The following is a 22,945-nucleotide window of genomic DNA, read 5'->3' as shown; positions in this document are numbered from 1 at the left end:
TGTCATGTACGTTGAGCGCAAGTGTGTGTGTGAGGGGTGGTCTTACCTCAGCCCCAGGTGAGGTCTGCCCCCTTCCCCCTGGGCCGCCATCAACATCCCCGGGCAGAGGACGGGGACCGTGCGCTGCAGTGTCACAGCCGCATGCAGGGATGGTCCGGGTGGATGGTGGTACTGTGGCCATGGGTCAGACATAGTCCAACGATTGTAGAGCCAGGAGCTCATCGCAGGGCGGGTTTGTCATCATCCTCCATGGCCTGCGATAGTCACGCGTCCACCCGCAACTGTGTGAGCCCGGCCCGTTGTTGCTGCCGGTGGATCGGCAATGGGGGGGGGGGGGGGGGGTGTGCATGCGGGTGGAGTGGGTGGGTGGGGTTGGGGAGGGGGGTGAGGGTGCTGGGTGGGTGGGGGATGTGGGTGGTCGGCTGTTGCCATGGTGTGCGGTCTGTGGCCATACTACCCGATTCCCACGCCCATCTGAGTCAGTGAAGCGGGCGTCTATCAGTCTGTCCCGTGCCCGCTGGGCCAGCCAGGTAACGGTGGACAGCCACCCGCCTGTGTCTACCCCGTCTGCCCTGACCATTGCCCCCATCCCCCTCATCTGGGGAGGACTGTGCCTCTTCCTGCTGCTCCTCCACTCCGCCCTCCTCTGCCTGCGGCACATCGCTCCTCTGCTGGGCTATGTTGTGCAGGACCCGCCGCACACCACAATGATGCGGCCGACCCTATCTGACCGATACTGGAGGGCGCCCCCAGAGAGGTCCAGGCACCTGAAACGCATCTTCAGCACGCCAAAGCACCGCTCGATCACTCCCCTTGTCGCTACATGGCATCATTGTAGCGGTTCTCCCGCCTCATTCCGTGGCCCTCCGTATAGGCGTCATCAGCCACGATCGCAATGGGTAGCCCCTGTCGCCCAGCAACCAGCCCCTCAGCCGGGGATGGCGTCCCTCGTACATGCGGGGATGGAATGACCGCGACAACACGAATGAGTCGTGTACACTGCCTGGGTGACGGGCGCATACGTGCAGGATCATCATGCGGTGGCCACAGACCACCTGTACGGTTCATCGAATAGGTCCCCTTCCTATTAGTGAACACGGGCCCTGTTATCTGCAGGTGGCCGCACGGCGACGTGCATCCCATCGATCGCGCCCTGGACCATGGGGAACCCCGGCCACGGCAGAGAAGCCACGGCCCCCGGATCTTGGCTGGCCCGGTCCACTGGGGAAGCGGATGTAGCGGTGCGCCATGGCAATAAAGGGCATCTGTCACTGCCCGGATGCACCGGTGCACCGATGTCTGCGATATGCCGGACAGGTCCCCACTCGGTGCCTGGAATGACCCCGTTGCATAAAAAGTTCAGGGCCACCGTAACCTTGACGGACACGGGAGAGGGTGTGTCCCCCGCCAGTGCCACGCGGGTGACAGGTGTGCCAGCAGGTGGCAGATGTGTGCCACGGTTTCCCGGCTCATCCGGAGTACTCCTCCTGCATTCCCGGTCCGTGAGGTCCTGGTACACACGGGGCGCCCTCGGGTGCCTCCGTTGCCGTGGGGCCGCGACGTCCTCCTCCCCCTCCTCGTCCTGTCGGTCAGGTGTCCCTCCAGCCTGGGCGGCTGCCGCCTGCCCCTCTGCGGCAGCCTGCGCCGCCTCTCTGGCACGCTCCTCCTCCTCCCTCCTCATCCAGGGCAACATAGACATGAGCGGCTGCCACCACGGCGGCCAACATCGCTGGATGATCTGAAAACATGACGCCTGGGTGGGTGGGGGGGGGGGGGGGGGGGGGAGGGGGGGGGTGGGGGGGCAGGGGAACGACGACATGGTCACCATTGCCCATATCCCCTCCTCCCCCCAGGCAGGTGGCATGGACCGCATGGGTCCCAACTGTTGGAGGCTGGCACCTGGCCAGGTGGACCCAACTCATATTGCCCTCCCATCACCCTCCTCGGCACGGACCCCCTCCCCCAACCTCCACCCCAACACGGACCCCCCCCAAACCCCCAACCTCCACCCCAGCACGGACCCCCCCCCCCCAACCTCCACCCCCGGCACGGAGCACCCCCCCCCCCAACCTCCACCCCAGCACGGACCCCCCCAACCCCCAACCTCCACCCCAGCACGGACCCCGCCCAACCTCCACCCCGGCATGGAGCCCCCCCCAACCTCCACCCCAAGCACGGACCCCCCCCCAACCCCCCAACCTCCACCCCGGCACGGTCCCCCCCCCAACCCCCCAACCTCCACCCCAGCACGGACCCCCCCCCCAACCTCCACCCCGGCACGCAGCCCCCCCCCAACCTCCACCCCAGCACGGACCCCCCCAACCCCCCAACCACCACCCCAGCACGGACCCCCCCCCAACCCCCAACCTCCACCCCAGCACGGACCCCCCCCCCAACCTCCACCCCCGGCACGGAGCCTCCCCCCCAACCTCCACCCCAGCATGGACCCCCCCAACCCCCAACCTCCACCCCAGCACGGACCCCCTCCCCAACCTCCACCCCCAGCACGGACCCCCCAACCTCACCCCGGCACGGACCCCCCCAACCCCCAACCTCCACCCCAGCACGGAACCCCCCCCCCCCAACCTCCACCCGGCACGGAGCCCCCCCCAACCTCCACCCCAGCACGGACCCCCCCCAACCCCCAACCTCCACCCCGGCACGGACCCCCTCCAACCCCCAACCTCCACCCCGGCACGGACCCCCTCCAACCCCCAACCTCCACCCCAGCACGGACCCCCTCCCCAACCTCTACCCCAGCACGGACCCCCCCCCAACCTCCACCCCGGCACGGACCCCCCCTCCCCAACCTCCACCCCAGCACGGATCCCCCCAACCCCCAACCTCCACCCCGGCACGGACCCCCCCCCCAACCCCCAACCTCCACCCCAGCACGGACCCCCCCCCCCCCCAACCCTCCACCCAGCACGGACCCCCCCCCCAACCCCCAACCTCCACCCCGGCACCTCGCTGTGACATAGTCATAAAGTTTTGCCCCAAATCTTTCACAAACTGCGAAGACCTCTCCTTAACTCTGGAACAGGGCAGGCAGTGTAACATGCTGAACACCTGGTTGAAAATGCAGTGAGCAGTTTCTATGTGCACTCTCTTACCAAACCTCTTTTCACTGCCTCGTCGTCCCCACCTCCCGTCCCATTTTGAAAGGCCTGCTGTACTATGGTGCCCTGGACTTTGCCCTCACCCACAAAGGCAGAAAGAATCTGATACCTATCTGAAAAGGTCAAATCCCTGCCTTTTTTGCCCTGTCCAAAGATGTGCAGGTTAGGTGGATTTGCCATTTTAAATTGCCCTTAGTGTCCAAAAAGGTTGGGTGGTGTTACTGGGTTACAGGGATCAGGTGGAGGTGCGGGGCTTGGGTAGGGTGCTCTTCCCAAGGGCCGGTGCAGACTCGATGGCCGAATGGCCTCCTTCTGAACTGTAAATTCTTTGATTCTGCCCCCCTACCTTCCTGACTCGCAGTCATACCCTTCTGTCTCCGACTACTAACCAGATCTGGACCAGTACCTAAATTAAGGGGCGTTACTAATTCCTATTTTTTTCTTTCTTCTTTCATGGACGTGGACATCGGAGGCAAGGCTAGTATTTGTTGCCTATCCCTAATTGCCCTTGAACTGAACTTCTTCAGGCCATTTCAGAGGGTAGTTAAGAGTCAACCACATCGTTGCCGGTCTGGAGCCGCATGTAGGCGAAAGATGGCAGATTTTCTTCCCAAAATGGGCACTGGTGAACATGGTGGGTTTTCAGACAATCAGTGATAATTTTATGGTTACCATTGCAGAGCATTAGTCTGGGTCTCTGGATTACTAGTCCATTTACATTACCACCGCGCCACCATCTACCCAGATCTAAATGTCCAGATAAATCTCCTCAGTCCCCAACTTTATGTCGCTTTCAAAAGGGAATTTGATAATTATCTGAAGATGAAAGGGACTACGGGACAAAGACAGGGGAGTGAGACCAGCTGAGAAGCTCTTACAGACAGGTGGCATAAACATGATGGGCTGAATGGACCCTTCTATGCTGCAACCATTCCATGATTCCATTGACCCTCCTGATGTTCCGTAATGCCTGCATCTCAAAGTTTAGCTTAACTCTGAGCTAATGTCCCTCAAGATGCAGACAGATGTAGATGTAGGTGTCCAGGATCATGATGCTCTCCACAAACTTCCATGTGCTGTAATTGTGGCATAGCACCTGTATTGTCATCCTAATTCAACCTTGTTTAATTTGTTTAATGAATTAAAGTTTATTTATTAATTTTTTTAACTAACTACGAGATCTAGTTTAAATTATAGTTAGGCTAACGTAGAATTCTACCTTTTAACTTAACTGAGCCACCCTTTTTTATGCTGTGATGTCAATTTGTGTTTGTTTTTTCTCCCACACCATTCACTTTCTCTGCTGCTGCTCATTCTCACCCTATATTGATGCTTTGTGTCACTGTTAATAGTGCGGATTCAGAGCTGCTGGGGCAGTAGTGAGTTTGGTGAAGCAAAGCAGCATAAGTTAAAATGTTGCAATCTAGTAAAATCTAATGTGCTAGTCATTTGCCTAAGTCACATACATATATTGAATCACACAGACTAAGAGGATCCCAGCGTTAATCCCTGCCTGTGATGAATTAGCAGATTGTAGAATCCAAATCCCATCATTTGCAGACATATGCAATATTCTATCAAATGTGCATCGAATCTATGTAGAAAAATTGGTGAGATTGTCTCTTATTTGTTATGCAGACATTCCAGAGTATTGTGGATATGTACTGGTGCTCACTATTGATTGATCTGTTTCAGGTGCTTTAAAATGATGTATACAGTTGTCACAATGACACAGAGGCAGTCTTTAATCCCAGTTCATTTTGGTAGATTTTCTTCCTCTATGCCTGCAGTTTACATTTGACATTCTTAACCATCTCACCTCCTCCTAGTTTATGCTGGAACTCTTCCTCTCTCAACTCAATCTCCATTCTTTTCTGCAATTCTACTCAATTCATGCCATGTCCTGTTCTTCATACCCCCTTTATTTTATGCTGGTTTCTTCCCCACTCTCCAGTTCAAATTGGCACATTTCTCCTCCTCTGCACTTCACACTGCCACTTCTTTTCCCATCCTTTTCACTTTCAAATGGGCAGTCTTCCACTGTTTCCCCAAATTTGTCTCCTTGTTGTTCAATTCAAGCTCCCATCCTTCTCACAAAATTCCTTTATTTCCTGACTCTCCCTTACTTCCTTCTTCTTCTGTTCATGTTGACATTTTTATTTCCCCACACTTCCTTCCAGTTCATGCTGGCATTCCCCTTGTTTCCTCATTTACACTGGCACCCCTTTGTTCTCTCATTTATATTGTCACTGTCTTTGTTCCTTCGTTTACACTGGCGCTGTCCTTGGTCCCTCATTTACACTAGCATTCCCCTTGTTCCCTAATTTACACTGACACTGTCCTTGAGCCCTTGTTTACACTTCACTGTCCTTGTTCCCTCATTTACACTGGCACTGTCCTTGTTCCGTCACTTACACTGGCACTGTCCTTGTTCCCTTGTTTACACTGGCACCGTCCTTATTCCCTCGTTTACACTGGCACTGTCCTTGTTCCCTCGTTTACACTGGCACTGTCATTGTTCCCTCACTTACACTGGCACTGTCCTTGTTCCCTCGTTTACACTGGCACTGTCCTTGTTCCCTCGTTTACACTGGCACTGTCCTTGTTCCCTCACTTACACTGGCACTGTCCTTGTTCCCTCACTTACACTGGCACTGTCCTTGTTCCCTCGTTTACACTGGCACTGTCCTTGTTCCCTCGTTTACACTGGCACTGTCCTTGTTCCCTTGTTTACACTGGCATTGTCCTTTTTCTCTCGTTTACACCGGCACTGTCCTTGTTCCCTCACTTACACTGGCACTGTCCTTGTTCCCTCACTTACACTGGCACTGTCCTTGTTCCCTTGTTTACACTGGCACTGTCGTTGTTTCCTCGTTTACACTGGCACTGTCCTTGTTCCCTCGCTTACACTGGCACTGTCCTTGTTCCCTCGGTTACACTGGCACTGTCCTTGTTCCCTCGTTTTCACTGGCACTGTCCTTGTTCCCTTGTTTACACTGGCATTGTCCTTTTTCCCTCGTTTACACTGGCACTGTCCTTGTTCCCTCACTTATACTGGCACTGTCCTTGTTCCCTCACTTACACTGGCACTGTCCTTGTTCCCTCGTTTACACTGGCACTGTCCTTGTTCCCTTGTTTACACTGGCACTGTCCTTATTCCCTTGTTTACACTGGCACTGTCCTTGTTCCCTTGTTTACACTGGCATTGTCCTTTTTCCCTTGTTTACACTGGCATTGTCCTTGTTCCCTCACTTACACTGGCACTCTCCTTGTTCCCTTGTTTACACTGGCAGTCCCCTTGTTACGTTGTTTACACTGGCACTGTCCTTGTTCCCTCACTTACACTGGCACTGTCCTTGTTCCCTCGTTTACACTGGCACTGTCCTTGTTCCCTCGTTCTGGTCGCCACACTACCAGAAGGATGTGGAGGCTTTAGAGAGGGTGCAGAAGAGATTTACCAGAATGTTGCCTGGTATGGAGGGCATAAGCTATGAGGAGCGATTGAATAAACTCGGTTTGTTCTCACTGGAACGAAGGAGGTTGAGGGGCGACCTGATAGAGGTATACAAAATTATGAGGGGCATAGACAGAGTGGATAGTCAGAGGCTTTTCCCCAGGGTAGAGGGGTCAATTACTAGGGGGCATAGGTTTAAGGTGAGAGGGGCAAAGTTTAGAGTAGATGTACGAGGCAAGTTTTTTACGCAGAGGGTAGTGGGTGCCTGGAACTCACTACCGGAGGAGGTAGTGGAGGCAGGGACGATAGGGACATTTAAGGGGCATCTTGACAAATATATGAATAGGATGGGAATAGAAGGATACGGACCCAGGAAGTGTAGAAGATTGTAGTTTAGTCGGGCAGTATGGTCGGCACGGGCTTGGAGGGCCGAAGGGCCTGTTCCTGTGCTGTACATTTCTTTGTTCTTTGTTCTTTGTTTACACTGGCACTGTCATTGTTCCCTCACTTACACTGGCACTGTCCTTGTTCCCTCGTTTACACTGGCACTGTCCTTGTTCCCTCGTTTACACTGGCACTGTCCTTGTTCCCTCACTTACACTGGCACTGTCCTTGTTCCCTCACTTACACTGGCACTGTCCTTGTTCCCTCGTTTACACTGGCACTGTCCTTGTTCCCTCGTTTACACTGGCACTGTCCTTGTTCCCTTGTTTACACTGGCATTGTCCTTTTTCTCTCGTTTACACCGGCACTGTCCTTGTTCCCTCACTTACACTGGCACTGTCCTTGTTCCCTCACTTACACTGGCACTGTCCTTGTTCCCTTGTTTACACTGGCACTGTCCTTGTTTCCTCGTTTACACTGGCACTGTCCTTGTTCCCTCGCTTACACTGGCACTGTCCTTGTTCCCTCGGTTACACTGGCACTGTCCTTGTTCCCTCGTTTTCACTGGCACTGTCCTTGTTCCCTTGTTTACACTGGCATTGTCCTTTTTCCCTCGTTTACACTGGCACTGTCCTTGTTCCCTCACTTATACTGGCACTGTCCTTGTTCCCTCACTTACACTGGCACTGTCCTTGTTCCCTCGTTTACACTGGCACTGTCCTTGTTCCCTTGTTTACACTGGCACTGTCCTTATTCCCTTGTTTACACTGGCACTGTCCTTGTTCCCTTGTTTACACTGGCATTGTCCTTTTTCCCTTGTTTACACTGGCATTGTCCTTGTTCCCTCACTTACACTGGCACTCTCCTTGTTCCCTTGTTTACACTGGCAGTCCCCTTGTTACGTTGTTTACACTGGCACTGTCCTTGTTCCCTCACTTACACTGGCACTGTCCTTGTTCCCTCGTTTACACTGGCACTGTCCTTGTTCCCTCGTTTACACTGGCACTGTCATTGTTCCCTCACTTACACTGGCACTGTCCTTGTTCCCTCGTTTACACTGGCACTGTCCTTGTTCCCTCGTTTACACTGGCACTGTCCTTGTTCCCTCACTTACACTGGCACTGTCCTTGTTCCCTCACTTACACTGGCACTGTCCTTGTTCCCTCGTTTACACTGGCACTGTCCTTGTTCCCTCGTTTACACTGGCACTGTCCTTGTTCCCTTGTTTACACTGGCATTGTCCTTTTTCTCTCGTTTACACCGGCACTGTCCTTGTTCCCTCACTTACACTGGCACTGTCCTTGTTCCCTCACTTACACTGGCACTGTCCTTGTTCCCTCGTTTACACTGGCAGTGTCCTTATTTCCTTGTTTACACTGGCACTGTCCTTGTTCCCTTGTTTACACTGGCACTGTACTGTCCTTGTTCCCTTGTTTACACTGGCACTGTCCGTGTTCCCTCGTTTACACTGGCACTGTCCTTGTTCCCTCACTTACACTGGCACTGTCCTTATTCCCTTGTTTACACTGGCACTGTCCTTGTTCCCTTGATTACACTGGCACTGTCCTTATCCCTTGTTTACACTGGCACTGTCCTCGTTCCCTCGTTTACACTGGCACTGTCCTTGTTCCCTCACTTACACTGGCACTGTCCTTCGTCCCTTGTTTACACTGGCAGTCCCCTTGTTACCTTGTTTACACTGGCGCTGTCCTTGTTCCCTCACTCACAGTGGCACTGTCCTTGTTCCCTCACTTATACTGGCACTGTCCTTGTTCCTTCGTTTACACTGGCACTGTCCTTGTTCCCTCACTTACACTGGCACTGTCCTTATTCCCTTGTTTGCACTGGCAGTCCCCTTGTTACCTTGTTTACACTGGCGCTGTCCTTGTTCCCTTGTTTACACTGGCACTGTCCTTATTCCCTTGTTTGCACTGGCACTGTCCTTGTTCCCGTGTTTACACTGGCACTGTACTTGTTCCCTTGTTTACACTGGCACTGTCCTTGTTCCGTCACTCACACTGGCACTGTCCTTGTTCCCTCACTTACACTGGCACTGTCCTTGTTCTCTCGTTTACACTGGCACTGTCCTTGTTCCCTCACTTACACTGGCACTGTCCTTCTTCCCTTGTTTACACTGGCAGTCCCCTTGTTACCTTGTTTACACTGGCGCTGTCCTTGTTCCCTTGTTTACACTCGCGCTGTCCTTGTTCCCTTGTTTACACTGGCACGGTCCTTGTTCCCTTGTTTACACTGGCGCTGTCCTTGTTCCCTTGTTTACACTGGCGCTGTCCTTGTTCCCTTGTTTACACTGGCACTGTCCTTATTCCCTTATTTACACTGGCACTGTCCTTATTCCCTTGTTTATACTGGCACTGTCCTTGTTTCCTCGTTTACACTGGCACTGTCTTTGTTTCCTCGTTTACACTGGCACTGTCCATGTTTCCTCGTTTACACTGGCATTGTCCTTGTTCCCACGTTTACACTGGCATTGTCCTTGTTCCCTCGTTTACACTTGAAGTGTCCTTGTTCCCTTGTTTACACTGCCACTGTCCTTGTTTCCTCGTTTAGACTGGCACTGTCCTTGTTCCCTCACTTACACTGACATTGTCCTTATTCCCTTATTTGCACTGGCACTGTCCTTATTCCCTTGTTTATACTGGCACTGTCCTTGTTTCCTTGTTTATACTGGCATTGTCCTTTTTCCCTCGTTTACACTGGCACTGTCCTTGTTCCCTCACTTACACTGGCACTGTCCTTGTTCCCTCACTTACACTGGCACTGTCCTTGTTCCCTCGTTTACACTGGCACTGTCCTTGTTCCCTTGTTTACACTGGCACTGTCCTTATTTCCTTGTTTACACTGGCACTGTCCTTGTTCCCTTGTTTACACTGGCACTGTACTGTCCTTGTTCCCTTGTTTACACTGGCACTGTCCGTGTTCCCTCGTTTACACTGGCACTGTCCTTGTTCCCTCACTTACACTGGCACTGTCCTTATTCCCTTGTTTACACTGGCACTGTCCTTGTTCCCTTGATTACACTGGCACTGTCCTTATCCCTTGTTTACACTGGCACTGTCCTCGTTCCCTCGTTTACACTGGCACTGTCCTTGTTCCCTCACTTACACTGGCACTGTCCTTCGTCCCTTGTTTACACTGGCAGTCCCCTTGTTACCTTGTTTACACTGGCGCTGTCCTTGTTCCCTCACTCACAGTGGCACTGTCCTTGTTCCCTCACTTATACTGGCACTGTCCTTGTTCCTTCGTTTACACTGGCACTGTCCTTGTTCCCTCACTTACACTGGCACTGTCCTTATTCCCTTGTTTGCACTGGCAGTCCCCTTGTTACCTTGTTTACACTGGCGCTGTCCTTGTTCCCTTGTTTACACTGGCACTGTCCTTATTCCCTTGTTTGCACTGGCACTGTCCTTGTTCCCGTGTTTACACTGGCACTGTACTTGTTCCCTTGTTTACACTGGCACTGTCCTTGTTCCGTCACTCACACTGGCACTGTCCTTGTTCCCTCACTTACACTGGCACTGTCCTTGTTCTCTCGTTTACACTGGCACTGTCCTTGTTCCCTCACTTACACTGGCACTGTCCTTCTTCCCTTGTTTACACTGGCAGTCCCCTTGTTACCTTGTTTACACTGGCGCTGTCCTTGTTCCCTTGTTTACACTCGCGCTGTCCTTGTTCCCTTGTTTACACTGGCACGGTCCTTGTTCCCTTGTTTACACTGGCGCTGTCCTTGTTCCCTTGTTTACACTGGCGCTGTCCTTGTTCCCTTGTTTACACTGGCACTGTCCTTATTCCCTTATTTACACTGGCACTGTCCTTATTCCCTTGTTTATACTGGCACTGTCCTTATTCCCTTATTTACACTGGCACTGTCCTTATTCCCTTGTTTACACTGGCATTGTCCTTGTTCCCACGTTTACACTGGCATTGTCCTTGTTCCCTCGTTTACACTTGAAGTGTCCTTGTTCCCTTGTTTACACTGCCACTGTCCTTGTTTCCTCGTTTAGACTGGCACTGTCCTTGTTCCCTCACTTACACTGACATTGTCCTTATTCCCTTATTTACACTGGCACTGTCCTTATTCCCTTGTTTATACTGGCACTGTCCTTGTTTCCTTGTTTATACTGGCATTGTCCTTTTTCCCTCGTTTACACTGGCACTGTCCTTGTTCCCTCACTTACACTGGCACTGTCCTTGTTCCCTCACTTACACTGGCACTGTCCTTGTTCCCTCGTTTACACTGGCACTGTCCTTGTTCCCTTGTTTACACTGGCACTGTCCTTATTCCCTTGTTTACACTGGCACTGTCCTTGTTCCCTTGTTTACACTGGCATTGTCCTTTTTCCCTTGTTTACACTGGCATTGTACTTGTTCCCTCACTTACACTGGCACTCTCCTTGTTCCCTTGTTTACACTGGCAGTCCCCTTGTTACGTTGTTTACACTGGCACTGTCCCCTCACTTACACTGGCACTGTCCTTGTTCCCTCGTTTACACTGGCAGTGTCCTTATTTCCTTGTTTACACTGGCACTGTCCTTGTTCCCTTGTTTACACTGGCACTGTACTGTCCTTGTTCCCTTGTTTACACTGGCACTGTCCGTGTTCCCTCGTTTACACTGGCTCTGTCCTTGTTCCCTCACTTACACTGGCACTGTCCTTATTCCCTTGTTTACACTGGCACTGTCCTTGTTCCCTTGATTACACTGGCACTGTCCTTATCCCTTGTTTACACTGGCACTGTCCTCGTTCCCTCGTTTACACTTGCACTGTCCTTGTTCCCTCACTTACACTGGCACTGTCCTTCCCTTGTTTACACTGGCAGTCCCCTTGTTACCTTGTTTACACTGGCGCTGTCCTTGTTCCCTCACTCACAGTGGCACTGTCCTTGTTCCCTCACTTATACTGGCACTGTCCTTGTTCCTTCGTTTACACTGGCACTGTCCTTGTTCCCTTGTTTACACTGGCAGTCCCCTTGTTACCTTGTTTACACTGGCGCTGTCCTTGTTCCCTTGTTTACACTGGCACTGTCCTTATTCCCTTGTTTTCACTGGCACTGTCCTTGTTCCCGTGTTTACACTGGCACTGTCATTGTTCCCTTGTTTCACTGGCACTGTCCTTGTTCCATCACTCACACTGGCACTGTCCTTGTTCCCTCACTTACACTGGCACTGTCCTTATTCCCTTGTTTGCACTGGCAGTCCCCTTGTTACCTTGTTTACACTGGCGCTGTCCTTGTTCCCTTGTTTACACTGGCACTGTCCTTATTCCCTTCTTTGCACTGGCACTGTCCTTGTTCCCGTGTTTACACTGGCACTGTACTTGTTCCCTTGTTTACACTGGCACTGTCCTTGTTCCGTCACTCACACTGGCACTGTCCTTGTTCCCTCACTTACACTGGCACTGTCCTTGTTCCCTCGTTTACACTGGCACTGTCCTTGTTACCTCACTTACACTGGCACTGTCCTTCTTCCCTTGTTTACACTGGCAGTCCCCTTGTTACCTTGTTTACACTGGCGCTGTCCTTGTTCCCTTGTTTACACTGGCGCTGTCCTTGCTCCCTTGTTTACACTGGCGCTGTCCTTGTTCCCTTGTTTACACTGGCACTGTCCTTATTCCCTTATTTACACTGGCACTGTCCTTATTCCCTTGTTTATACTGGCACTGTCCTTGTTCCCTCGTTTACACTGGCACTGTCATTGTTCCCTCACTTACACTGGCATTGTCCTTGTTCCCTTGTTTACACTGGCGCTGTCCTTGTTCCCTTGTTTACACTGGCGCTGTCCTTGTTCCCTTGTTTACACTGGCATTGTCCTTATTCCCTCGTTTACACTGGCATTGTCCTTATTCCCTTGTTTAGACTTTCAGTGTCCTTGTTCCCTTGTTTACACTGGCACTGTCCTTGTTCCCTTGTTTACACTGCCACTGTCCTTGTTTCCTCGTTTACACTGGCACTGTCCTTGTTCCCTCACTTACACTGATACTGTCCTTGTTCCCTTGTTTACACTGCCACTGTCCTTGTTTCCCCGTTTACACTGGCACTGTCCTTGTTCCCTCACTTACACTGGAACTGTCCTTATTCCCTTGTTTACACTGGCACTGTCCTTGTTCTCTTGTTTACACTGGCACTGTCCTTGTTTCCTCGTTTACACTGGCACTGTCCTTGTTCCCTCACTTACACTGGTGCTGTCCTTGTTCCCTTGTTTACACTGGCACTGTCCTTGTTCCCTCGTTTACACTGGCACTGTCCTTGTTCCCTCGTTTACACTGGCACTGTCCTAATTCCCTTGTTTACACTGGCACTGTCCTTATTCCCTTGTTTACACTGGCACTGTCCTTGTTCCCTTGTTTACACTGGCATTGTCCTTTTTCCCTTGTTTACACTGGCATTGTACTTGTTCCCTCACTTACACTGGCACTCTCCTTGTTCCCTTGTTTACACTGGCAGTCCCCTTGTTACGTTGTTTACACTGGCACTGTCCCCTCACTTACACTGGCACTGTCCTTGTTCCCTCGTTTACACTGGCAGTGTCCTTATTTCCTTGTTTACACTGGCACTGTCCTTGTTCCCTTGTTTACACTGGCACTGTACTGTCCTTGTTCCCTTGTTTACACTGGCACTGTCCGTGTTCCCTCGTTTACACTGGCTCTGTCCTTGTTCCCTCACTTACACTGGCACTGTCCTTATTCCCTTGTTTACACTGGCACTGTCCTTGTTCCCTTGATTACACTGGCACTGTCCTTATCCCTTGTTTACACTGGCACTGTCCTCGTTCCCTCGTTTACACTTGCACTGTCCTTGTTCCCTCACTTACACTGGCACTGTCCTTCCCTTGTTTACACTGGCAGTCCCCTTGTTACCTTGTTTACACTGGCGCTGTCCTTGTTCCCTCACTCACAGTGGCACTGTCCTTGTTCCCTCACTTATACTGGCACTGTCCTTGTTCCTTCGTTTACACTGGCACTGTCCTTGTTCCCTTGTTTACACTGGCAGTCCCCTTGTTACCTTGTTTACACTGGCGCTGTCCTTGTTCCCTTGTTTACACTGGCACTGTCCTTATTCCCTTGTTTTCACTGGCACTGTCCTTGTTCCCGTGTTTACACTGGCACTGTCATTGTTCCCTTGTTTCACTGGCACTGTCCTTGTTCCATCACTCACACTGGCACTGTCCTTGTTCCCTCACTTACACTGGCACTGTCCTTATTCCCTTGTTTGCACTGGCAGTCCCCTTGTTACCTTGTTTACACTGGCGCTGTCCTTGTTCCCTTGTTTACACTGGCACTGTCCTTATTCCCTTGTTTGCACTGGCACTGTCCTTGTTCCCGTGTTTACACTGGCACTGTACTTGTTCCCTTGTTTACACTGGCACTGTCCTTGTTCCGTCACTCACACTGGCACTGTCCTTGTTCCCTCACTTACACTGGCACTGTCCTTGTTCCCTCGTTTACACTGGCACTGTCCTTGTTACCTCACTTACACTGGCACTGTCCTTCTTCCCTTGTTTACACTGGCAGTCCCCTTGTTACCTTGTTTACACTGGCGCTGTCCTTGTTCCCTTGTTTACACTGGCGCTGTCCTTGCTCCCTTGTTTACACTGGCGCTGTCCTTGTTCCCTTGTTTACACTGGCACTGTCCTTATTCCCTTATTTACACTGGCACTGTCCTTATTCCCTTGTTTATACTGGCACTGTCCTTGTTCCCTCGTTTACACTGGCACTGTCATTGTTCCCTCACTTACACTGGCATTGTCCTTGTTCCCTTGTTTACACTGGCGCTGTCCTTGTTCCCTTGTTTACACTGGCGCTGTCCTTGTTCCCTTGTTTACACTGGCACTGTCCTTATTCCCTTGTTTACACTGGCATTGTCCTTATTCCCTCGTTTACACTGGCATTGTCCTTATTCCCTTGTTTAGACTTTCAGTGTCCTTGTTCCCTTGTTTACACTGGCACTGTCCTTGTTCCCTTGTTTACACTGCCACTGTCCTTGTTTCCTCGTTTACACTGGCACTGTCCTTGTTCCCTCACTTACACTGATACTGTCCTTGTTCCCTTGTTTACACTGCCACTGTCCTTGTTTCCCCGTTTACACTGGCACTGTCCTTGTTCCCTCACTTACACTGGAACTGTCCTTATTCCCTTGTTTACACTGGCACTGTCCTTGTTCTCTTGTTTACACTGGCACTGTCCTTGTTTCCTCGTTTACACTGGCACTGTCCTTGTTCCCTCACTTACACTGGTGCTGTCCTTGTTCCCTTGTTTACACTGGCACTGTCCTTGTTCCCTCGTTTACACTGGCACTGTCCTTGTTCCCTCGTTTACACTGGCACTGTCCTAATTCCCTTGTTTACACTGGCACTGTCCTTGTTCCCTCGGTTACACTGGCACTGTCCTTGTTCCCTTGTGTACACTGGCACTGTCCTTGTTCCCTTGTTTATACTGGCACTGCCCTTGTTCCCTTGTTTACACTGGCACTGTCCTCGTTCCCTCGTTTACACTGGCAGTGTCCTTATTTCCTTGTTTACACTGGCACTGTCCTTGTTCCCTTGTTTACACTGGCATTGTACTGTCCTTGTTCCCTTGTTTATACTGGCACTGTCCGTGTTCCCTCGTTTACACTGGCACTGTCCTTGTTCCCTCGTTTACACTGGCACTGTCCTTGTTCCCTCACTTACACTGGCACTGTCCTTATTCCCTAGTTTACACTGGCACTGTCCTTGTTCCCTTGATTACACTGGCACTGTCCTTATCCCTTATTTACACTGGCACTATCCTTGTTCCCTCGTTTACACTGGCACTGTCCTTGTTCCCTCACTTACACTGGCACTGTCCTTCTTCCCTTGTTTACACTGGCAGTCCCCTTGTTACCTTGTTTACACTCGCGCTGTCCTTGTTCCCTTGTTTACACTGGCACTGTCCTTATTCCCTTGTTTTCACTGGCACTGTCCTTGTTCCCGTGTTTACACTGGCACTGTCCTTGTTCCCTTGTTTACACTGGCACTGTCCTTGTTCCCTTGTTTACACTGGCACTGTCCTTGTTCCATCACTCACACTGGCACTGTCCTTGTTCCCTCACTTACACTGGTACTGTCCTTATTCTCTTGTTTGCACTGGCAGTCCCCTTGTTACCTTGTTTACACTGGCGCTGTCCTTATTCCCTTGTTTACACTGGCACTGTCCTTGTTCCCTCGTTTACACTGGCACTGTCCTAATTCCCTTGTTTTCACTGGCACTGTCCTTGTTCCCTCGGTTACACTGGCGCTGTCCTTGTTCCCTCACTTACACTGGCACTGTCCTTGTTCCCTTGTGTACACTGGCACTGTCCTTGTTCCCTTGTTTATACTGGCACTGTCCTTGTTCCCTTGTTTACACTGGCACTGTCCTTATTCCCTTGTTTAAATTGACACCTTCCTTGTTACCTTGTTTACACTGGCACTGTCCTTGTTCCCTCATTTACACTGGCAGTCCCCTTGTTACCTCGTTTATACTGGCACTGTCCTTGTTTCCTCGTTTACACTGGCACTGTCTTTGTTTCCTCGTTTACACTGGCACTGTCCATGTTTCCTCGTTTACACTGGCATTGTCCTTGTTCCCTCGTTTACACTGGCATTGTCCTTATTCCCTCGTTTAGACTTTCAGTGTCCTTGTTCCCTTATTTACACTGGCACTGTCCTTGTTCCCTTGTTTACACTGGCACTGTCCTTGTTCCCTTGTTTACACTGCCACTGTCCTTGTTTCCTCGTTTACACTGGCACTGTCCTTGTTCCTCGATTACACTGGCACTCTCCTTGTTCCTCCGTTCACATTAGCACTGTCCTTGTTCCTTCATTTGCACTGGCACTCCCTTTCCCTGATCTACACTGGCATTCCACTTGTTCCCTTGTTCACACTGGTGTTTCCTTGTTTACACTGGTACTCCCCTAGTTCTCTCGTTTACACTGCTTCTCCCTTGTTCCCGTGTTTACACTGGCATTGTCCTTGTTCCCTCATTTAAACTGTGTGATGAATGATATCTGTATACATATGTACCTTTAATGCTAGGCCCCTTTAAGACCGGGTTTGGAACCCTGGGGGACTCCCACTCCGGCTCCGCCCCCAGGAAGCTGTATATAAGGTTACGTTCAGTAGGCAGCGTGCAGTGAGCACACTTCTCGGCAGCTGTCTGGTTTTCTGGTTATTAAAGCCTTTGAATTATCAAACTCCTCTCCTGAGTAGTAATTGTGGGTATCTCAATTTAATAACCAGACTACATCATGATGGACAGCGGTCTAAAGCCGGAGACGCTCAATTTGGACGCACGGTCACTGGAAGCTACTGAAAATTTTAAATACTTGCTCCGGTGCTTTGAGGCCTATCTGAATTCCTCAGAGACTGAAGTTGACGGACCTCGCAAGCTGAGCTTACTACATGCCCGGGTGGGCCACCGACTATCCTCCGTGATCGAGAAAGCTACGATGTACGAATCGGCGGTCGAAATCCTACAGAAGGGCTTCGTAAAGCCGATAAACGAGGTACACGCCAGACATTTGCTCTCGACCTTCCGCCAGCGCTTCGGGGAAACGCTAGATGAATACTTGGAGAAACTCACCACGCTCGCCAGGAACTGCGACCACAAAGAGGTGACGGCAGAAGTCCACATGAACTTACATATTCGTGATGCTTTCGTGTCCGGTATCCGATCCATGTACATCCGGCAGCGGCTCCTAGAAGACGGAGCGAAGGACCTCCAAGGCACGGTAACGCTCGTCTCTTCCCTGGAAGCGGCCCACCATAATCTCCGCACGTACTCCGCGGACCTTGCGAACCCCTCTCGATCCCCTCCAGACTTGGCCACGCTTCAGGCCTGCGCCGCGCGGCAACCCGCTCACATCGGGGGCCCCCAATGCTATTTCTGTGGGCAAGGCCAGCACTCATGCCAGCGTTGCCCGGCCCGCTCCGCTATCTGCAACGAATGCGGAAAGAAGGGGCACTTCGCAAAGGTCTGCTTGGCTGGGCCCAAAGGCCAGAAACAAAAGTCTCATCGGGCCCAGAAATCGAATTCCCGGGACCACAGGCCCCGCAACATGGCCGCGCAGCGGCCAGAGACGCCTACTTCCGACGCGTCATCGGCCTCGTGCGAGTCTTGGGGCCGGCCATCTTGGCGGCGGCCATCTTCAAAACCCAAAACGTGCGACCGACGGAGGCAGCCATTTTGCGAGTCCAATTCAACAGAGGACTCTGACTGCCCGCAACTAGGAGCGATGACGCTCGATCAATCTCGGCCGAAGCACCTGCGAAACTCAATGATGCAGATCCGGGAGCATGGAGAGTTTTATCCATCCAGACACGGTAAGACGCTGCTCCCTGCGCACCTATCCCGCCTCCCAAACTATCGCCCTCGCATCTGGGTCTGATTCGGTCCAAATCATGGGGTATTGTGTCGTGGACCTCGCTATCCAAGGCGCCATATACGCCCGTTTTAAACTTTATATTCTCCCTCACCTCTGTGCCCCCCATGGTGCTCAGTCTGGACTTTCAGTGCAGCCACTGAAGCCTGACCCTGAAGTTCGGCGGACCCCTGCCCCCGCTCACGGTATGTAGCCTGGCGACACTCAAAGCTGCACCACCCCCCCTCTTCACGAACCTCACCCCCGACTGTAAGCCCGTCGCCACCAGGAGTCGGCGGTACAGTGCCCAAGACATGACTTTCATCAAGTCAGACGTTCAACGGCTACTAAAAGAAGGGGTCATAGAGGCTAGCAACAACCCTTGGAGAGCACAAGTACTGGTAGTCCGCTCTGGGGAAAAACAACGTATGGTGGTGGACTATAGCCAGACCATAGACCGCTTTACGCAACTCGATGCGTACCCACTTCCATGCATAGCAGAAATGGTGAACCAAATCGCCCAGTATCGAGTATTCTCCACAGTCGACCTAAAATCGGCCTATCATCAACTCCCTATCCACCCAGAGGACCGCCCCTATACAGCCTTCGAAGCAGCCGTTCGGCTCTTCCACTTCCTCAGGGTCCCTTTCGGGGTCACAAACGGAGTCTCAGCTTTCCAAAGGGCAATGGATCAAATGGTGGACCAGTACGGCTTACGGGCTACATACCCGTACTTGGACAACGTCACCATCTGCGGCCATGACCAGCAGGACCATGACGAAAACCTGAGGAAGTTCCTCCAGACCGTCCGGGCCCTCAATCTGACATACAATAAAGAGAAATGCGTGTACCACACTACCTGGCTAGCCATCCTCGGCTACGTCATGGAAAACAGGGTCCTAGGGCCAGACCCCGACCGCATGCGCCCCCTTCATAGTTTTCATAGAATTTACAGTGCAGAAGGAGGCCATTCGGCTCATCGAGTCTGCACCGGCTCTTGGATAGAGCACCCTACCCAAGGTCAACACCTCCACCCTATCCCCATAACCCAGTAACCCCACCCAACACTAAGGGCAATTTTGGACACTAAGGGAAATTTATCATGGCCAATCCACCTAACCTGCACATCTTTGGACTGTGGGAGGAAACCGGAGCACCCGGAGGAAACCCACGCACACACGGGGAGGATGTGCAGACTCCGTACAGACAGTGACCCAAGCCGGAATCGAACCTGGGACCCTGGAGCTGTGAAGCAATTGTGCTATCCACAATGCTACCATGCTGCCCTCCTTAAGGAACTTCCCCTCCCCCGTAGCCTCAAGGCACTCAAACGGTCCCCAGATATGCGGACAAAGCCCATCCACTCATTAAGATCACGGTTTTTCCCCTGACGGCTGAGGCTCAGTCGGCCTTCAGTCGTATCAAGGCCAATATCATCAAGGCCGCCATGCACGCGGTGGACGAAACCATTCCCTTCCGGTAGAAAGCGACGCATCAGACGTCGCCCTGGCTGCTACCCTCAACCAGGCGGGCAGACCGGTAGCATTCTTCTCCCGAACCCTCACCGCCTCGGAAATTCGACACTCTGCAGTCGAGAAGGAGGCACAAGCCATAGTGGAGGCTGTGCGGCACTGGAGGCACCACCTAGCTGGTAGGAGGCCCGCCCTCGTCACCGACCAACGGTCGGTCGCCTTTATATTCGATAACGCACAACAGGGCAAAATAAAGAATGATAAAATTCTGAGGTGGATGATCGAACTCTCCACGTACACGTACGATATTACACATTGTCCGGGGAAGCTCAACGAGACTCCATTGTCCCGTGGCACATGCGCCAACGCGCAGAAAGACCGTCTGCGGGTCATCCACGATGACCTCTGCCACCCGGGGGTCACCCGGCTTGCCCATTTCATCAAGTCCCGAAACCTACCTTACTCCACCGAGGAGGTTAAGGCCATGACCAAGGCTTGCCAGATCTGTGCGGAGTGCAAACCGCACTTCTATCGACCAGACAAGGCTCGCCTGGTAAAGGCCTCTGGGCCCTTTGAGGGACTAAGCGTGGACTTCAAAGGGCCCCTCCCATCCACCAACCGCAACACCTACTTCCTCACTGTCATCGACGAATTCTCCCGCTTCCCATTCGCTGTCCCCTGCCCCGATATGACCTCGGCCTCCGTAATCAAGGCACTGCACAGCATCTTCACCCTGTTTGGTTTCCCCGCTTATACCCACAGCGACCGGGGTACATCGTTCATGAGCGATGAGCTGCGTCAGTATCTGCTCAACAAGGGCATCACCTCGAGCAGAACGACCAGCTATAACCCGCGGGGAAACGGGCAGGTGGAGAAAGAGAACGCAACAGTTTGGAAGGCTGTTCCTCTAGCCCTACGGTCAAGAAGTCTCCCAATCGCCCGCTGGCAGGAGGTCCTACCCGATGCCCTACACTCCATTAGGTTGCTCCTCTGTACGGCCACGAACGAGACCCCTCACAACCGTTTGTTTGTCTTCCCCAGGAAGTCCACCTCTGGGGTCTCGCTTCCACGTTGACTGACGACTCCGGGACCAATTCTACTCCGGAGGCACGTGAGGAGCCATAAGACAGATCCACTGGTCGAGAGGGTCCAACTATTACACGCAAACCCTCAATACGCCTACGTCGAGCACCCCGACGGTAGGCAGGACACCATTTCCCTGCGAGACCTGGCACACACTGGCTCGCCCACCGACGCCCCCCCTTCTACCGACGCTCCCCTCCCCGCACCGGCTGTCGACTCCGATAGCGCCCCCCCATAGCGCCCCCTAGCCGGCGCCGGCAGCAATCACCCTTGTCACCCCGGATACCCGCCCTGCTCCAACGCGGGCAAAGGCTCAGACAACCGTGCTCTTGGATATACCACCACCGAGGACGACCGTATCCGCCGCACCACCGCCGGAGCTGAGAAGGTCGACACGGGCAATCAGACCACCCAAAAGACTGAACTTGTAATTCCACTTCACCCACCGACGGACTATGTGTTTTTTTTTAAACTGGGGGTGAATGTGATGAATGATATCTGTATACATATGTACCTTTAATGCGTAGGCCCCTTTAAGACCGGGTTAGGAACCCTGGGGGACTCTGCCTCCGACTCCGCCCCCAGGAAGCTGTATATAAGGTTACGTTCAGTAGGCAGCGTGCAGTGACCACACTTCTCGGCAGCTGTCTGGTTTTCTGGTTATTAAAGCCTTTGTATTATCAAACACCTCTCCTGAGTAGTAATTGAGGGTATCTCAAACTGACAGCCTCTCTTGTTCCCTCATTTATACTGGTACTCCCCTTGATCCCTCATTTACATTGGCACCTCCCCATGTTGTCTTGTTTACACTGGCACTGCCTTGTTCCCTTGATTAAACTGGGAACCCCCCATGTTGGCTTGTTTCTCTTGGCAACCCCTAGTTCCCTCATTTACACTGGCCTTGTCCTTATTCCCTTGATTACACTGGCAGCCCCCCCTGTTCCCTCATTTACACTGGCACCACCCTTGTTCCCTTGTTTACACTGGCATTGTCCTTGTTCCCTCGTTTAGACTGGCACCCCCCTTGTTCCTTCAATTTCACTGGCACTGTGCCTGTTCCCTCATTTACATTGGTACTCCCCATGTTCCCTCGTTTACACTGGAACTCCCTTGTTCATTTGTTTACACTGGCACTGTCCTAGTTCCCTAGTTTAACTGGCACTGTCCTTGAGCCCTCGTTTACACTGGCAGCCATCTTGTTCCCTCGTTTACACTGGTATCCTCCCATGTTCCCTCATTTACACTGGCATTGTCCTTGAGCCCTTGTTTACGGTTACACTCTCTTCCAATCTCTCATCTCTCCCCACCACTTCTGGTTCAACCTCTCAAAATGGTAATTGGTGGAAAAAATAGGGTGTGCCACTGAGGAGAGGAGCCAAAAATACATGAGTGAAGGAGCAGGAACTGGCACTGAGTGGGAGGAGCCACTCAGTACCACTAATGTTTGTCCACAAATGAGGATAATTGGAGACAGCCGTGAGAATGCTGCTTGTCTTCATGAAACGGAGGCTGTTTACAGGCATGAAACAAGAAATTTCCTTTCAGGCCTGCGAACTGTGATGTTTAAGCTGTCTTGGGAAGATCTAATCAGAAAGAAAGCTGAACTGTGTTAGAAAAAAATCAGTGCCAGGAATACTGTAAATTGAACACAGGCCATGCTTGGATCCACATGAGCTGATTTTGCACAATAATTTTTGGCTCTACTGGTGTGTTGTGCATGATTTTTAGTGGAGGACCAAGATCATAGAGGTAAGGGGCTGGATTCTCCGCACGCCGACGCTGAAATTGCATCCGGTGCCGGGGCGGAGAATCTAGTTCCACGAATGGAATCGGGACTGGCACCGGTTCCTCGATTCTCCGGCCCCCGAAAAGCAGCGGACCCGGGTGTACGCCGCGTATCACCCACCTGCGGCCATTGCCAGAGGCCCGCTCCGCCATCCTCTGCCCCCGACCGGCCGTAGTCCCAACGGCGTGGATCTAATGTGGTCCTGCCGTTCGGGATACTCGCATGGTGGCTGCGGACTCAGTCCGCGGCCGCCATGGTCAGGGGCGGGCTGA

At 52.3% G+C, this 22,945-nt stretch overlaps 2 protein-coding genes and 1 long non-coding RNA gene across 8 annotated transcripts in view; 2 read left to right on the top strand and 1 right to left on the bottom strand.

Moving 5' to 3' along the window:
• Window positions 1-22,945, top strand: part of fggy (FGGY carbohydrate kinase domain containing) — a 554,287-nt gene that overhangs the window by 128,178 nt on the left and 403,164 nt on the right. The window lies entirely within an intron of this gene.
• The window catches only part of LOC140426347 (uncharacterized), a 68,542-nt gene that overhangs the window by 28,252 nt on the left and 17,345 nt on the right, over window positions 1-22,945 (bottom strand). The gene's annotated exons all lie outside the window — the stretch shown is intronic.
• LOC140426346 (uncharacterized) lies at window positions 17,310-21,528 on the top strand. The gene is made up of 2 exons (XM_072510998.1): window positions 17,310-18,294; window positions 20,846-21,528. The coding sequence occupies exons 1-2, from the start codon at window positions 17,421-17,423 to the stop codon at window positions 20,881-20,883; spliced, it is 912 nt and encodes a 303-aa protein (XP_072367099.1). The 5' UTR covers window positions 17,310-17,420; the 3' UTR covers window positions 20,884-21,528.

This window comes from Scyliorhinus torazame, chromosome 7 (assembly GCF_047496885.1).
Source record: "Scyliorhinus torazame isolate Kashiwa2021f chromosome 7, sScyTor2.1, whole genome shotgun sequence".
Classification (NCBI taxonomy): Eukaryota; Metazoa; Chordata; class Chondrichthyes; order Carcharhiniformes; family Scyliorhinidae; genus Scyliorhinus; species Scyliorhinus torazame.
Note: the sequence above shows the minus strand (reverse complement) of the source record. Positions and strands in the feature narration are given on the sequence as shown.

Coding starts and splice junctions, on each gene's coding strand:
- LOC140426346 (XM_072510998.1), top strand. CDS start 17,421: ATGTACGAATCGGCGGTCGAAATCCTACAGAAGGGCTTCGTAAAGCCG. Junction 18,295..20,845: donor GTTTTATCCATCCAGACACG/GTAAGACGCTGC, acceptor TGTCTTCCCCAG/GAAGTCCACCTCTGGGGTCT.